The 16,974-nt window shown below is 38.2% G+C and overlaps 1 protein-coding gene across 1 annotated transcript in view; it reads right to left on the bottom strand.

Moving 5' to 3' along the window:
* ADAMTSL1 (ADAMTS like 1) overlaps nucleotides 1-16,974 on the bottom strand; it is a 100,425-nt gene that overhangs the window by 52,942 nt on the left and 30,509 nt on the right. Inside the window, exons 5-7 of the mRNA XM_068667296.1 lie at nucleotides 9,712-9,922; nucleotides 2,761-2,940; nucleotides 585-738 (exon numbers count right to left, since the gene is read on the bottom strand). Of these exons, the coding sequence (XP_068523397.1) occupies nucleotides 585-738; nucleotides 2,761-2,940; nucleotides 9,712-9,922 (545 nt within the window). The remainder of the gene's footprint in view (nucleotides 1-584; nucleotides 739-2,760; nucleotides 2,941-9,711; nucleotides 9,923-16,974) is intronic.

Raw genomic sequence — 16,974 nt, 5'->3', positions numbered from 1 at the left:
ATACAGGGAGACTACTGCTTTTGTGAAAGGCAGCAGAAAATGCATGAAATATCATAAAATACATCCAACTTATGTTGCATGGTTCCTTACAAATCCCAAATTACAGAGAATTCCAAGTGACAGAATGAAAAAAAAAAAAAAACTTTTAAAGTTGATCTTCCACAAAATTCTTTACCAACCATTTTCTTTGTAGCTATCCTAGCATAGTGTTTGTTTGTAGCTCAGGCTGCTGTCCTATATCTCTAAGTCTCTATGTTCCAGTTGTGAAATTTAGATCTAGATTTGGGTCAGAATTTTGATCCATTTCTTCCAGAAACCAGTAACTCCCTTCTGGCACACTGGATTAGAACCAGTTCCACAGTAAGATTTATAGCTTTTATCCACTGACTTGTCTTATTCCTGAATATAGCATGCTTGCTCAGACACAGAAAAACAGCAGCAGCAGCAGGAGGAGCCGCCACCACTCTGCAATACTGAGCAACCTTTGTGCAAGAGGTTATGGAGCATATGACAGCATGAATTCCTTAGCAGTGGATATTCAAATCCCCTTCCCCCAGACACTCCTAACTGTCTTTTTCACTTACTTGCACAGGCAGCTAGTGCACAAGGCCTGATCAAGGATGAGAATGGCAAAGGTGGGCACAGTGAGGAATTGATGATGACAGAACCCCCAGTTTTCAGCATCTTTCTGCAAATAGCGTTTCGACTCTGGGTTCCCTCTCCACAAGTCACTGAACACTAGGAACAGAATGAGAAACATTAGAAACAAAGTTTATTAAAAGCAAAGGAGTGCTCTTTGTCCATCACCCTCACCCTTACCTCCAGCCCCACTTTGTGCACTCATACCACCATATAGGTCAATTACAGCTTTCAATATATTACAGGGGAAGAAATCAGAACAGCACTTGGCCATTCAGCTACAGATGATGCAGGCACAGTAGGGAGATGAAATAACAGGTATTTCTATCCTTTTCAGTTTTGAATCTTACTGTCCCCCCTTTTTTCTATCTAGTGGTTTTAACACTAGACCCTTCTTTTAACAGTACTCCACTATACTGCATAGCTTGTCTTTGCATGTTGTTTCCACTTATTTGTGCCTGTTGGGTTGAAAAATTCCTGGTCATAGCCAAGAGCAGACCATGTTGAGTTGCACCTCACAGATTAAATCTGTGAGCAGGAAGTAAGCAGGTATATTTTATTTTATACATGTACTTGTGTAAACAGAATCACAGTAATTGAGGATATGGGCCATTGCACTGGGACACCAATGGTGGCCTGTGAAACAGCTGGAAAGCAGGCTGATCATTGTAAGGTTGGTAGCTCAGAGACGCACCTGTTGCACTAGATCCCATGTGTACTGCTATAGTGTGGTACACATGCTGGTTGGAGATGGAGTGAGGGGGAGAAAAAGAACTGAGGGTGAAAAGAGCAAAAAGACAGTCTCCAAGTGAGATGGAGAGGGAAGAGTGAAGTCAGATTTGATTTTAAAAAGTGCCAGAATTCAGAAATATGAATAATATGATGTCAGTTAAACCATGTAGCAACTTGTGAAGGAAAAGAGATTAGGACCAGAGTTGCCACCTTCACTGCCAGAATGGATGTATCCCTTCCAACCCCTACAATTCTGTGACTCTGCGATTCTGTAACAACAACCATTTATTTGAGTGAAATGTGAATAGATCACCACGAGAAGGCTGCAGGTAAGACAGCTCTATGAGGTGACAGGTGTTTCCTTTACAATTAAGGTACTTTCTGCCTGCTGGCATGAAGGAGAACCAAGAGAGCAGAGGTAGAGATTGCAAGAGCGGGAATGGTTTTCTTTTTACTGGCAATAAAATATTAAATTGTATTTTCATTAGTGCTGTCATAAACATAAAGAAATTTTTTCTTAAGCCATGTGAGACTGGAAAGGGAGCCAGGGGAATGCTAGAGTCTTCAGCAGAATTTGTTTTGCCATTCTTAAATTGAAGGAAGGAAGTAACTAGCTAACATGACAAAAGCAGTATCCTAGAGTGAGAGAGGCCTGGCATCTGTAACGATATTTAGGTTGGATCTTAGGAAGAACTTCTTTACTGAAAGGGTTGTTAGACATTGGAACAGGCTGCCCAGGGAAGTGGTGGAATCACCATCCCTGGAAGTCTTTAAAAGACGTTTAGATGTAGAGCTTAGGGATGTGGTTTAGTGGGGACTGTTAGTGTTAGGTCAGAGGTTGGACTCGATGATCTTGAGGTCTCTTCCAACCTAGAAATTCTGTGATTCTGTGATATGCCTATAGCAGACTGGACTAATTCCTCCTTTCTCTTCTCTGCATCATAGGAAAAGGCTGGAGTGGCCCCCAGCAGGAAAAGATTATTGACAACTGAACTGCCTTCACAGTGCCAGACTTTGGAAAAAAAAAAAAATTGAGCCTGGTGGAGTGAATATAACTCCTCATGGATGCCTTGCATGAACAGAAGCAAAGGCTGTGCATGGACAGAAGCAGGAATTTATTGTTTTGAGCATGGGTTGTGTTTACGCCAGAAAGAAAGTCTTCATGCTTTGGCTGGATGGCAAACCACATCTGTAGAGGCAACCTCCAGAGATACACATTGAGCTAGAGGTCACATCCCCTACCAGGATGATAAGCGCAGATTATAGGACAAAACTGAGCATAGTAAACTTTGTGCAGTCTGAGCACATTTGGCTCCTTCATCCCAGACAACTGAGAAACTTTGTCACCCAGAACAGCACAATCAATACTTATGCATATAAAGAGCATACCTGTGACCAGTCAGAGAGAAGCCATTCATTGGGACAGTCCTCATTTTTACAGGCTTGTTGGGTAACTGGCTTCGGCATGGAGCAGAAAGTTTCTGGCAGCTCTAACAAGCTTCCATCTGCCAGACGCTGCTTGCAAAGCATATCTCGCTTCTGGACACCACCTCCACATGTCTGTGAACACTGTGGGAGATGAGAGTCAGTCAACCTGCATCACACTTGCACCATGGCAAATGACAGCAAAAATTACTTGTGAATTTTGGTAGAAATCAAAGTCTACTTTCAGCCAAGAAGAAAATATAACAAAGAAACAAAAACAAACAAACAAACAAAAACAAACAAAAAAACAGGGATGTCAAAGCAGACTTTTAAAAATGTCAAAAATATTTTGGGAAGTAGAAGCAACATTTTTTGATAATAATCCAAAAACCAAACAACAAACAAACAACAAACAAACAAACAAAACAAAACAACAACAAAAACACCAAACTTGTTTCAGCATTTTCTTGAAACATTTTGTTTTCAGAAATTTATACAAAAGACATGGAAACAACAATTTAGAATTACTGTATGGAGGTTGAAAAGCTGTCCCTTCCTACACCCTACAACAGGAAAATAAGGTACTTGCACATGATGTGGAGGATTTAGGTTTAAGTGTCTGCCTGAGCTTTGACTGTGCTACTGGCAGTGTCAGATAGTATGGCAAAGTCTTCACCTGCAGAAAATGATTCAAGATCTTCATTTAAAGGATATTATTATGCATATTAGATATCAGTGGCTATGAATTATTTAAATATTTATCCAAATGTAAATATTTATCCAAATTCAGCTTATTAAAAAGGAGTTTGTATTAGTGAGAAAAATAGTGGATATTTGAGTGCAGTAGATAAGAATTTCTCCAGTTGATTGCTTTGTCTTTTCTTCCTTTTGTAATTTTCATATTTCTCTTTTCTGAGCTGCATGAGGTCTATTCCTAGTGCATTTCAAAACTTAACTGTTCAGTCTTGAATTCCTGTCCTTCAAGACTTCTTACAGTATGACATTCCACTGATTTTTAACTCATGTGAAAGCTGCATAACATCTGCAATCTGCTGTTGGCCTCAACAACTGGTTTATAAGATTAGTATAATAACCCATTAAATAACCTTCTGTATTTATGGCTGTCATGACAGCAGTGTGCTCTCTTTCCAAAAGGTAAGGAGGAAGGTTTATTTGAGTCAAACTAAAACTGGCTGATTAATATCCAGACAACCCACCTCCCCTCTTTCTTTAATGTAAATACTCCCCTCTGTATCTATTTTCTAGCTATGCAGGGCAGGAAATTTTAAACAAGCAGATAAAGTCTCCTGCATCTTTATTATTTTATTTTATTTTATTTTATTTTATTTTATTTTATTTTATTTTATTTTATTTTATTTTATTTTATTTTATTTTATTTTATTTTATTTTATTTTATTTTATTTTATTTTATTTTATTTTATTTTATTTTATTTTATTTTTTGCTTTGTGTCTCTGCCCTATTTCTGAGATCTTTTTTGTGGTGGTTGTTAGTTGGCTCTCCATTCTTCTGCTTAGTCCAGACAGTTCAATTCCGTTTTTCTCTTCTCCTAGTAAAGGAGAAGTGGGAGGTTGTGCTATGCTGAAATTACCAGGAATTGCTTATAGTTTGCAACAAAGAATTATGTCTGAGAAGTAGTAAACCACATGATGAAATTTTAAAACATATACTATAAAATCTTGAAGACATGAAAGGCCCTTCTCTCTTAGAGAGAGTTAAGCATAAACTTTAATGAGAGCCTCATTTTTTTTAGGATATAAGTTTTTCTTGAAAGACAGAATGGAAGTTCAGACTTGAACACTGCAAAGAAAGATGTATTTATGTTCTGTTTGGTTTGCTCTCTAATGAGTAAAAATAGTTTTTTTGTCCCAATTAGAATGTTATGAAGCTCAAAAGCTTCCAAAAATTTAAGCAAGTAAAACAATACTTTAGTTTTCAGCAAAAGAAAACATTTATCAACCTTTCATTTAAGAACAATTCATTCCTGAGGAGAGAGTAAATCAAGAAAAATGTGATTAAAAGTATTATTTCAAAATTGCCTAAGGACTGAGGTCATATACCAGAGCCAAAATGAGTTAGGCACTGTATAAACACAACAAAGGCATGTTCCCGTTGTCAGTCATACAAATCCAAGGGAGTCTCTCTGCCCTTCCATCATGACCAGATAAAAGAGTAAGACAAAACAAATCTTTTCTTGCTTCTTGCCCTTCAGTCATTCACACAGTCACTACTCAGTGCCAAATGCTATTGACAAATGCCAGAGAAAACCAAACACTGGAACAAGATTCCTCCTTGTCCAGAGGAACACTTTTCTAGTGTACTGTATTACTGCACTGGAGCTGTGCCTGCACCTGTCCTTCACTCCTGGAACCATTTCACTGGTCTGGAATCTCTGCTAACTTTTCTCCAGTGGAACCTTCCAGCTCCCACATTATTTCAAGGAAGGGGGTAGATCAATGGCAGCAAAGTCCACTTGGATTTACAGAAAATAAGAAGCAATAATTTTGAGAGGAATTATTTTTAGACACATTTAGACACATCTTATTTAGACACATCCCATCTGAATAACGTGCTTGCTGTCTCTGTGTTCAGAAAGGTCTCACAGGTCTCACAATGCTGTTAAAATACAGAATTGTGCTTGTGTCACAGGCAGGATGAGGTTTCACCTCACCCACCCATCCATGCAAAGTGTGACATTCCTGCCTCCCACAGTTGCTGAGCAGAGCCAGTTCCTATATCCCCCAGCACCCCTTTAGAGAGGATCTGGGACTTTGCGAGAGTACTGAGTTAAAGAGATGCATCTCCCCACATTGTTACCTAATTATGCCTGGTTCAGCAATAAGCTTAAGGAAACATAGGGCAAGACTGATACTGAAGAAGACAATCCATACACCCAATTCTGCCATTTACTCATTCCTGTTTTTTATTGTTTTGTTTTGTTGTTGTTATTGTCTTTTTTTTTTTTTTCTTTCTGCTTTTTGCATATATAGGCATAAGTATTTGAGCACCTGCACTGTAAGCCAGAGTGCAAAATTAATCTAGGCTAAACCTAATTGCACTTCAGGCTAACTTTAACCAGGATCATTGTGTGACTGCACAGCACCTCTGGAGATTCAAGGAAAAGGGTGTTACAAATAAGGGCAAGAAAGAGCTCCCCACAGCAGCTATTGACTCCTCTGGTAGAGGCTTTCGAGGTCCCTTCCAACCTCTTCAATTCTGTGATTCTGTGAAGTGCTGGAAAATGCCATCCTAAACTGCTGGTGGGACCATGGCCTTGGCTTCTCCTACAGCAGTCATCACTTTGATCTCTTCTACTCATACAAAGATCTGCAGACGATAATTAACACATAGGATTGATGGTCCCCACTGAACACAGAGGGAAAGCCAACCTTCTTTCTGCCTCAGCACATGCCTATGAGCATCCACGCACAAGCATACATTGTACAGGATTCAGGCAAAAACACCAATTTCATTGTTTGGGAGTCAGGGAGGCTGGTCTTTTCTAAAATTTGTGGAAAGAAGTTTCCACTTGTGGAAAGAAGTAAGTATCACTTACTCAGTAATAAAACAAAGAAGGATGAAGATTTATTAATGGATGTCTCCTATTTGAGGTCTACAGAGTAGATATTTATAGTGGCTTGTAAAAATGAAAGCTTATATCCACATTCCTCCAGAAACACACTACTGAAAACAAGATAAACATCCTAATGGATTTAGCTAAGGAATATAACTGTTTAAAAATAAATATCCTTGAATCTGCAAAGAGTTATTTAAAAAAATTGCTTGGAATGTTACAACACTGATAATTATCCTGTGTTTATCTGCCAGGAACACTGGGTCTCTTAAAGGCATTTAATTCAGAGAATTCTCCCTTAACAAGCATAAAGAGCCTTAGAAAAGAAAAATACTGTGCATTGCAGCTTTGTTTCTTTCTTTGCTTAAAATTATTTTGAGAGAGTGCTTGGAAAAGCATGATGAACGCCATTGATGAGTCCAAAGAAATGGCTTCAAATGGTGCCACATGGGGAGCAGATGGTGCCCTCCACTGCCTGTGAAGCTTTACTGGCACCTTCCTGCATGGCCCTCTGTCTCTCCACAGGTGGGAACATCTCTCAGGGACTCAAGATGATGTGGAGACCTCTGTAAGGTCTGTAGGTTTATATTTTCAGAAGCCTCCTGCAGGATTTGGGCTGCTGGAGACTCTCTTCAGAAACAATGTGCAGCCATGCTGGCTACACTCTGACTTGGCAGCCCTGCTGTGTGGCTGGAGCTCTCCTCCAGATGAAGTCTCAGTGACTGACATCCCATCCAGATGGTCTCTTCCCTTGCACATCCCAGGAGTCAACCAGCGGTAATAAGCACAAAGCACAATGCACTGGCCTGTTGTTGCAGGCTTTCACATGGAGGTCATCCACAGGAAACCTGCATGAGACAGAACTGCCAGGCCTGGCTTTGCTACAGGGTGGACTTCTTATATACACAGGTTGGTGGTGCAAAGAAGGAAGACAGACGTCTTTAAAAAATGAGAGGATGGAAGTTCATTTTAGTGGATTAGTCTATTTTTTCTTGCACTACACTGTTCTCAACAGAGGCAGATAACTACGTGTAGAGAAGTGCACTGTTTACTCAATTTTCTTCTGGTAAAAGGGAATCACAAGAACTATTCAGTGGCCTCATAACGAGGAGCTGAATATACAGCTGTCCTTCCTGAAAAGTGCAGAGGACTCTAGTTAAGCCACAGCAGTAAAATGCAACAAAAATCCTTTGTCTCCACCTAGTCCAGAGAAGGCAGCAGTTAACACAAGACATGCAACCCGGACAGTCTTATTTAATTCCTGATCATTATGCTTGTTAAAGCCTTTACACTTAATTGAGCACCATCCTTCCTAAGATGTGTTTCACCTTTCAACAAGATTGAGAGCCTCTGTGCAGATATAAAAAATGCCTAAAACATTACTTTAGACAGGCAAAAATGTGTATGATTACACTGTTGAGGAAGACATTCAGCATCGTATAATGAATGTCTCTTCTGACTGTTCAAATAAAGTTGCAGAAAATTGCATTCTGTAAGGACTATGGCCAATTATAGGCTCTTTAACTAGCACAGGCACACCTTTGAACATATGCTAACTTTAATGTGTTAGTAAAAATCTATTTACAAATACAGAATTAATGAGTGGATACAGCCTAGCAATATTGAAAGGTAGAATCATAGAATCATAGAATATCCTGAGTTGGAAGGGACCTTTAAGGATCATCAAGTCCAACTCTTGACACTGCACAGGTCTACCCAAAAGTTCAGACCATGTGACACAGTCCAATCTCTTCTTAAATTCAGACAGGCTCGGTGCAGTGACCACTTCCCTGGGGAGCCTGTTCCAGTGTGCAACCACCCTCTCTGTGAAGAACCCCCTCCTGATGTCAAGCCTAAATTTCCCCTGCCTCAGCTTAACCCCGTTCCCGCGGGTCCTGTCACTGGTGTTAATGGAGAAAAGGTCTCCTGCCTCTTGACAACCCCTTACGAGGAAGTTGTAGACTGCGATGAGGTCTCCCCTCAGCCTCCTCTTCTCCAGGCTGAACAGGCCCAGTGCCCTCAGCCGTTCCTCGTACGTCTTCCCCTCCAGGCCTTTCACCATCTTTGTAGCCCTCCTCTGGACACTCTCCAACAGTTTCATGCCCTTTTTATACTGTGGTGCCCAGAACTGCACACAGTACTCGAGGTGAGGCCTCACCAGCGCAGAGTAGAGCGGGACAATCACCTCCCTTGACCTACTAGCGATGCCGTGCTTGATGCACCCCAGGACACAGGTACAACTAAGCAAATACATGTATGTGAGTATCAGTAGACAAATTAATGTTAAAACATGAAATACAACTCAATTGTTTTAAACAAAGGATTAATGCCACAGGCTAGTTATCTAGTTTTGACAGAATATCAGGCTGGCATAAATTTTGGTTACTGGGAAGGCTGCCCAAATCCAGAGGTCTCCCATGAAGTACAGCTTCACAGACTTAGCAGCTTCATTAAGTAAGCACATTAACATCTTCTTGGCTGTAAGTCAAAGGCAGATTTTATAAAGGGAGACTGGGAGTTATATGTAAGCACAGTGCCAACTGCTCTTGGTTTTCTGGTAACATGGAATGAATTCTTACATCCGACAGAACTGAAGGTTCAAATAGACATTTTGCTTGCACCTCCACTGTACAGTGAATTTTCCCATTCCTTTCAACAGCGCAACAGTATAATTTCTTCCTTCTGCGGTATCATATCCAACATAAACACCGTTAAGTCTTTTGAATTGTGTGTTTGCATTTGCAACCAGATGTAAGCAAATAACCTTATTTCAGGTAGCCTACCAAACACAGAAAGCCTTGTACAGATCCATTGCGGGGACTGAAATTTTCAATATTAGTGTAAAAAGGCATGCATTTCATGAAGTACCTCACACTTATTTGTGACTTTGAAGGATGAGGAGTATTTCTTGCCCTAAGCTAAATTCGTATTTGAGAATAGAAGGAATACCCATCATGCTCTGGAGATCTTCTCCTCCCTGATTGTTGTAGCTCTGTATTCCTAGAAACCTAGAAATTCACTGCTAGCTGAAATCCAGTGACTTCAGCTGATGATCACATTCCAGATCTTTTTGTTTGGGACCTATGGTCAGCCATTAAGAGTTTTCATAAATCTTGCATTAGAAATAGCAATGCTCATTATTTGCCTCTGAAAATCCTGATTCAGTTCTCACTAAGGAACAAAAAGCCACATATTCATTTTTAATAGCTCATTAGAATGATTAATGAATCCTCCTAATAGGCTAACTCAAAACAATCCACTGATCATGCACGTAATGACTACTTTAATGATCATAAAATGAGATTAACTCATACATTCTTACCTCTTGCCATTCTGTAGGATACCAGGAGGGTGGGCAGTCAAAGCGATTACAGGCTTGCACAAGGGATGGTTTAGGCTTATGGCACAATTCGTCTGCCAAGATCACGGTCTCATTAGTTTCTCTTGATAGTAGGTGAGAACAGAAGACATCTCGTGTCTGCAATCCGACCCCACAAGTAAGACTGCAGGTGCTCCATTTCCCAATCTCCCATCTGTGAAAGGGTCAGGAGAGAAAACCTTAAGCACAATATGAAGTAACCTTAATCTTCCTCTTTTCAGAATGATGGAATGAAGAAGCAGTAAATGAAAGGGATTTCTCCTTCTCTGACAAAAGTGACCCTTCTTGTAGCTGCATGATGAGGTTCCTCTGCATTTTTGGTTATTGTTAGAAGCTCTTGGGCTTCAGGTCTCTTGGACTCCTGCAATATCGCAAGAACAAGTTTTGTATTCTACATTAAAAGTTTTTGATGGACAGGAGCCTGGCTGTTGAAGACTGAATGGACTTCATTACCTGGTTCTTTTCTGTCTTTAAGCAAAAGAAAAAAGCTAGTAACAATATTCATCAGAGGAATATATTAGTGAATTCCTGCGTTGGAAATTCTTCCAGAAGATCCAGGGGACCCCTGGGGTTCCTGACAGGCTTTTCCTTGTTGTTGAATAGGGAGTGCTATGGCCTTGAAAGATGCAACAGGAGAGCAGAAAGACCCTCTTTATCATCTGGGTAAACAACTGCTACTGACCCAACCTTTCTCTGTGCTAGCTGTATAAATTTTGAATCAAAAGGATTTATCATGGCTCAGTTTCAGTGTCCATCACAAGAAAACCAGATTTCTGCTGTTTGGCATACTGAAAACACCCTCTAATTCTGTCAGCAATATGTTGAAAATTGCTTAAAATGTCAAGTCTCACTCTTGCACTCTACTAGAAATCAATTCAGAGATATACAGAAACACATATACAAAGAAGTCTTGTATCTAGAGTGAGAATATAAGAGAATAGTCTTCCCATCCACTTCAGACAAAACACTAGACTGATGTAGGCATACTCCTACATCCAAAATGAAAGTACAAAAGCCAGATACTGACACTTTTTCTAATCCTGAAGAATAGCTTTCTTGCCTGCACGAATGTTACTGAAACCAATTGTCAAGGGAGTAAATTAAACATTCAGGACAAGGAAAGCTCAGACAACCTGCCCTTGTAGAAAGCAAAGCCAGGCAGAAACTAAAAGGAGTGATTATGATGAAAGACACCCTCTGGCTCCAACAGGACTGAGGCAGACAATGAAGGAAAGTTATGAAACATGTCAGCAACAAGAAGCAGAATTTATGAAGGAGTTATGGGGAAAAACTCAGATGTTTTAGGATCAGCAGTCAATGGAAATGTCTCAGCATGTTTAAAATGCACCATGTTAGTAAACATTTTACGGAAAAAAACATATCACGGACTCTCACAGAATTATTCTAACTTCTCTTTTTATTTTATAAAGTTGTTCTGTGTATTTTTTCCTTCTCTCTCAATAACATTCATAAACAAATTTAAAAGATTGTAGGTAAGAAATACATTTTCCTCAGTAGATGATAATGCAAAGGCAAAAAGCCACTCTGTTCCCCTTCTGAGCTCCATCTTCTAATTACTTTTTCTGATTTTATAGTAGGACAGGATGTGCCCTGAGCATCACTGTATGCAATATTAATGGCACTCTAGTTTACTTTTAGACAATAGCCTTGGTAGTGAAATCCACCTTCTCTTCCCTAAATGCCACAGAACTATTCTGCCATTAACAACCAGAAAAATGTGTTTAACCCTTTCTAAAAATTAATACACCCTGCATATTGAGGAAGAAATTGCTATGGCCACTTTCCAGGCTGTAATACACTGAAGACCACTTAAGTCTGATACTGGGAGCTATTCAGCAGTAGAAGAAGAGTGACATCTGGCAGCCAGTTAAACTAATCTGGAGTATGTTCTCCATATGAATGATTTTGGGGGATAGGTCTTCCCAGATTTTCCCATAAAATTGTCAGTCAGAATTAATGTGGATATCAGCTACCCTTCAGTTTTTGGCACAATATAAACTGAGATATTTGAGTAGGTGCTGAAAAGAAGGCATTTTCTTATTTCAGAATCTATTTTCATACATGGTTAGTTGCCAAAAGTTGCTTTTATTCAAGTGGTGGTAATAGCTGTTGCCTCCAGCAACTCATTGTTTGTTATTGGTATAAGAGCACAATGTTTCTTTTGGCAGATCACATCTCAGTGGCCAGCAGGCCACATAAACTCTTTGGAGATCTTGGCTTCTGCAGAAGAGGGTGACTGTTTCTTCTTCCAGAAAGAAATGTTGGATTTCAATAAAGAGAAAACATTTTTTTTTTCCTAATGTTTGAATTTTCTGTTGCAGGTTGCATCTGTTGCCCTACCCATAATATTGTTTTATTCACAATTCCTTCCAGCTGTTCTAAACAGGAGAGTTCTCAGAGGTGTTCAGGAAATATGAAGTCAAATTCTCTCTTACCCTTGCGTTTTCATTGACTTTTTGGGCTTTCATAGATACAAAGCAAAGAATGTAGAATAGAGTAGGGATATACAAAGTAGAGTAGGGATATACAAGCAACCAAAATCACAGATGATATAGATTGGCAGAATTTCACAGTCCTACAAAAATAGAGAGAAATCAGTAATAATCTTATTGAATAGAATCACAGGACTGTAGGATTATTTTATAATAGCTACAGGTGATTGCACCACTTTGTAAAATAGGTAGGAGAGTACTACTACAAGTAGTTTATAAACTATCTTTCTTCTGTTGGAGATAGTATTTTTTTCTTTTAATACTGTCTCACTTCAATAATACAATTTTATCCTTACTATAGAATGTTATGAATGTGAGCTCAAATAATTTGTCTCTTATTTCATATGGTCTTTATGTACACATTCCTCTGTCTTTTTATTTATTTATTTATTTTTATTTTTGATGATTTGGCCACACTGAAATGACTTTTCCAATCAGTATGACATTAAAAAAAAAGGAAAATAAATAATAAAAAAAAGAATGTCATGATATTCTGCATGTAACTGATAATGTCAGAATTAATATTCAAGTAGGATAATCTTACACTTAAAAAGGTAGTTACAGGATCAAGCTAAGGAAAACTCACATAATTGGGTTTGGCATCTTTGTATGCTGACTGTGGTTGTTGTTACGGTGTAGACTTGAGGAAAAATTTGCATTCTTACTAGTTTATAGCCCAGATGAAGTCATTGGTTTGGTACTTCCTGTATTGCTTACCAAAGCCCATTGAAGAGATCGCATGGGTTTGTTCTGGAATATTCTTTTGATCCCTCCTTCTTTCTCCATCACTAGTGCCCAAACCTATATGAATATGTAGCAACACAGAAGCAGTAGCTTTTTAGCCTTTTTCACAGCAGAACTTTGGCATATCTCTTCCCCTAAGCCCCTGGCTTGTCCTAGCTCTAGGTCTATCAGTTTATCACTTGTCTGTTTCCATCTCCTAAATGCCTAAATAGCAGTTATTTAAGCACAACCTAGTCTTTAAAAATGTCAATTGTTGTATTTCATAAAAACAAAACAAAACAAAAAAGACAGAATTCAAAATGTGAAAGGAAGGTGTAATGAGCAGAGGATGGTCTTAAAACTCAGATTTTTTCAGGTATCATCATAAATTCAAAACACTAAACTGATCATAGAAACATGGCACTTTCCAGATGAACAGTCTCCTGCTTCTAGCAGACTGGTGCGATGCCTCAGTATTTTTTTATTTATTTTATTTTATTTTATTTTATTTTATTTTATTTTATTTTATTTTATTTATTTTATTTTATTTTATTTTATTTTATTTTATTTTATTTTATTTTATTTTATTTTATTTTATTATTTTATTTTATTTTATTTTATTTTATTTTATTTTATTTTATAATTGGTGATTTGGACACACACATTTGTCTGAATGAACTAGTGAACCTGATTTGGCTGCTCAAAACAGTAGTTTTCCTTTTTTTATTAATTTTTATACACAATGTTATGTGTGTGATCTAAAACTAAACAGAAGACTGTGAAAAGCCAGTCCAACCTGAGCACTAAATTTCTTGCACCTCCAGCAACTATAAACTAACAAAACTGAATCAATAATAGTCAGATTTTAGGAAAAGATAACACCCACCTAGGAAACATAACAGTTAATTCATATTATGAATTATAATTATAATCTGTAATATATTATGAAATATTGATTTTGATTGATTTTTATTGATTGATATCAATGTAATTTTTATAGGCAAACAAGTAACTGTAATTTTCTGGAACATACTTATTGAGTAAGTCAGGCTTCACTGGGCAGTGCTTATGCATGTGCTTAGTTTCAGGTAAACATGCACTTTTCACAATTCATCATGCTCAGTATCTTTTAAAATGTGAGCATTTGCAGATCCTTTAAATTAAAGAAAGAGAACAATTGTGAAGCTCCAATTTGCCAAAAAAGGGGTCAATGATCTGAAAATCTATATTTATATCACAACAAAATTACTCCACCATTAGAGTAAAAATATTAGAGGTGTTTTTAAAAAATAGCTAATTATAGCATTTCCTTATAAAGAAAATTCTTTTGACATACTTAACAGAAATCTTGCCTGCAAAAGATAGATTCAACTTTATCATGTTATACATCAAGGAGTTTCAAGTTTTGTGAGGGCTCACATATTCATCAGAACATAGCCTGGACACTTGAACCCAACGTCAAGCTCTTTAAAGTGAAACCAAAAAAGCCCCTAACACTTAACGTGAGTGTGAGCTTCTAAATAGTTCTATCCAGTTATTTTTATTTATAAATGAGCTTTCCCTTTTTCTTGTGACAAGACAAAAAGTAGCAATGCTGTATATAGTGGCTAAGCAGTTTGGGTGAAGAACTGAGGGACTGCGTGAACAGAACCCTTCTCCTGGCTCTTCAATGGGCTCCAGTGGTGACTGAGACCAGCACTGCTGAGTCTGTGAATAGCCCCTTTGAGTACAATGAGAACACTCAAGTGCTGGGCTTCATGCTCTTCTCCCACATTTCCCAAATTCACATTTGCAAAGTCATAACAATACTTTCTTTTCTCTCGGGTTTCATCCGTGCTGTCTGCTTAGGCTGTAGATCTGCAACAGGGATGATCTCTTCCTCTGTCTTTATCTACTGCCTAGCACAATGGGACTCCTAGCTAGACAGGAGCCTTCGGGCATTAGTACATGTATGTTGCAAATAACAACAGGGACAATAATGTACTCTTGCCTCAGTTTTAAAACTTACTTCTCTTTTCTACACAAACTGGACCCCACGTAATAATTCTGCTAGCTAGCTAGACCAGAAAATGACACCATTTATTAACCAGCTACTCATGGCAGGAGAGGCTGAACCAAATCATCCCTATGGAGAGAATGGCTTTGGGTCAGTCTCTATATGCATGGTATATATGGTAGAAATAAAGTATTCAAAGCTGTTAGGTGTTATAAGCGAAGGACATTTTCTAGAGATACACAATGTTCATCCTGACAGAATCCCTTTAAGAGCTGCCAAGAAAATTGAACACTGCACAGGAGAAGTAAATACCCTTCTACACAAAGACCTCACAAGCTAGTTCTAAAAAAGTGAAATTGTTGTCGTTTTTATGTGGTTAAACCATATGAAAGTGAAACAAAAGAACTTTCTTTTTCTTTTTCTTTTCCTTTTCCTTTTTCTTTTCCTTTTTCTTTTTCTTTTTCTTTTTCTTTTTCTTTTTTTTTTCTTTTTCTTTTTCTTCTTTTCCTTTTCCTTTTCCTTTTCCTTTTCCTTTTCCTTTTCCTTTTCCTTTTCCTTTTCCTTTTCCTTTTCCTTTTCCTTTTCCTTTTCCTTTTCCTTTTCCTTTTCCTTTTCCTTTTTTTCCTAAAATAAACATTCATCAGTGTGGAGAGAGGTTTGCCTGGAAGCGTCTTACTTAACATCTGACACCTGCCTACATAGAAACATTAGTCAGTGCACAAGGGAGTGGTGGCAGCTATGTATATGCACATGCAATGGACTAAATCCCATAGTACATTAATATTGTCTGCCTTCTGTCCTCAGTCTGTGCATCCTGCATTGGATGCTGCATAGTGAGAAGTCTAATGGGAGCACATACTTCTCCATTTCTTTTCTGTTATTGATCTGGAGCTGTGTTTGTGGCACATCCTCCTATTTTAGTAGTGATAAAAGCTTTCATGAGAGTTCTTTAGCAGATTTTTCTTGGGTTGAGTAAGTATCTTCAGTGTCAGGTCTTAAATACCATTCAGAAGGTGATCTTCAACTTTGGACAGCAGAGAGAATTAGCGTTAATCCTGGATGGGAAGCAGTGTTTCCTGTGAGGCTTCAGGACTAAGATGAAGACTCAGAGGTCAGTTCCTGGTTTTATAATTAAACTAGTTTCAAAGAAAAGGGTATAAAAGATAACAATTTAAATACAACTAATTTTCCATTCAGCTGTTAACTTATTCACTGTAAAATCAGACTCCTTTGAAGTGAAGTGTGAGAGTTAAGAATGGAAGGTAAAACACTGAGTTGTGTATCTAGGAAGTAATCTTCCTACTTCCATGACTCAGTCTGTGTTAGAGATTAGAAATAACATTAGAAAAGTATGCACACATCTCAGAGGAAAGGTGAGATGTAACTAATACTTGAAAAGGTTGATACTTTATTAAGAAATAAAACTTGAAAGGCAAAGTTTTTTTAATTAAGAATAGCAACAGAAAAATAAGTCATGCTTGTTGTCCAGTGCTAGTCTGACAAAATTCTACAGCCTGATTTTAAGTATTTCTAATGTGACAAGGGAGCAGAACTGCTCTGTGCAACAGGCAGGGTAAGTTTCATGGGGTTGCTGTGCACAAGGAAGAGTAAAGATCATTTCTTCTAAAAACATCTTCCTTGCAAGTGAAGGCAATACATTAAAAAAGAAACCTATGCAGCCAACACATGCAAGCAGATCAAAGGCTCAATGAGAGTGCTCTGGGAGATGACAGAAGTGGCCTGCATTCACTCTCTAGGCTTCTTGGTATCAATGAATATTGCAGCTCATTATAGCTGAAAGTGGCAGAGAGCCAATATTTATATAACAGAGCCAAATGGAGGAAAATACAGAAGGAACCTGGTCAAAGAAGAACAGAGGGTAAATGGAATATGCAACAACTCTACAAATGACAATTTTGGTTGCTGCAGTAACTGTCTGACATATTTCAAGCAATATATAGCTCCTTACAGTAA

Source organism: Anas acuta, chromosome Z (genome assembly GCF_963932015.1).
Source record: "Anas acuta chromosome Z, bAnaAcu1.1, whole genome shotgun sequence".
Classification (NCBI taxonomy): Eukaryota; Metazoa; Chordata; class Aves; order Anseriformes; family Anatidae; genus Anas; species Anas acuta.
Note: the sequence above shows the minus strand (reverse complement) of the source record. Positions and strands in the feature narration are given on the sequence as shown.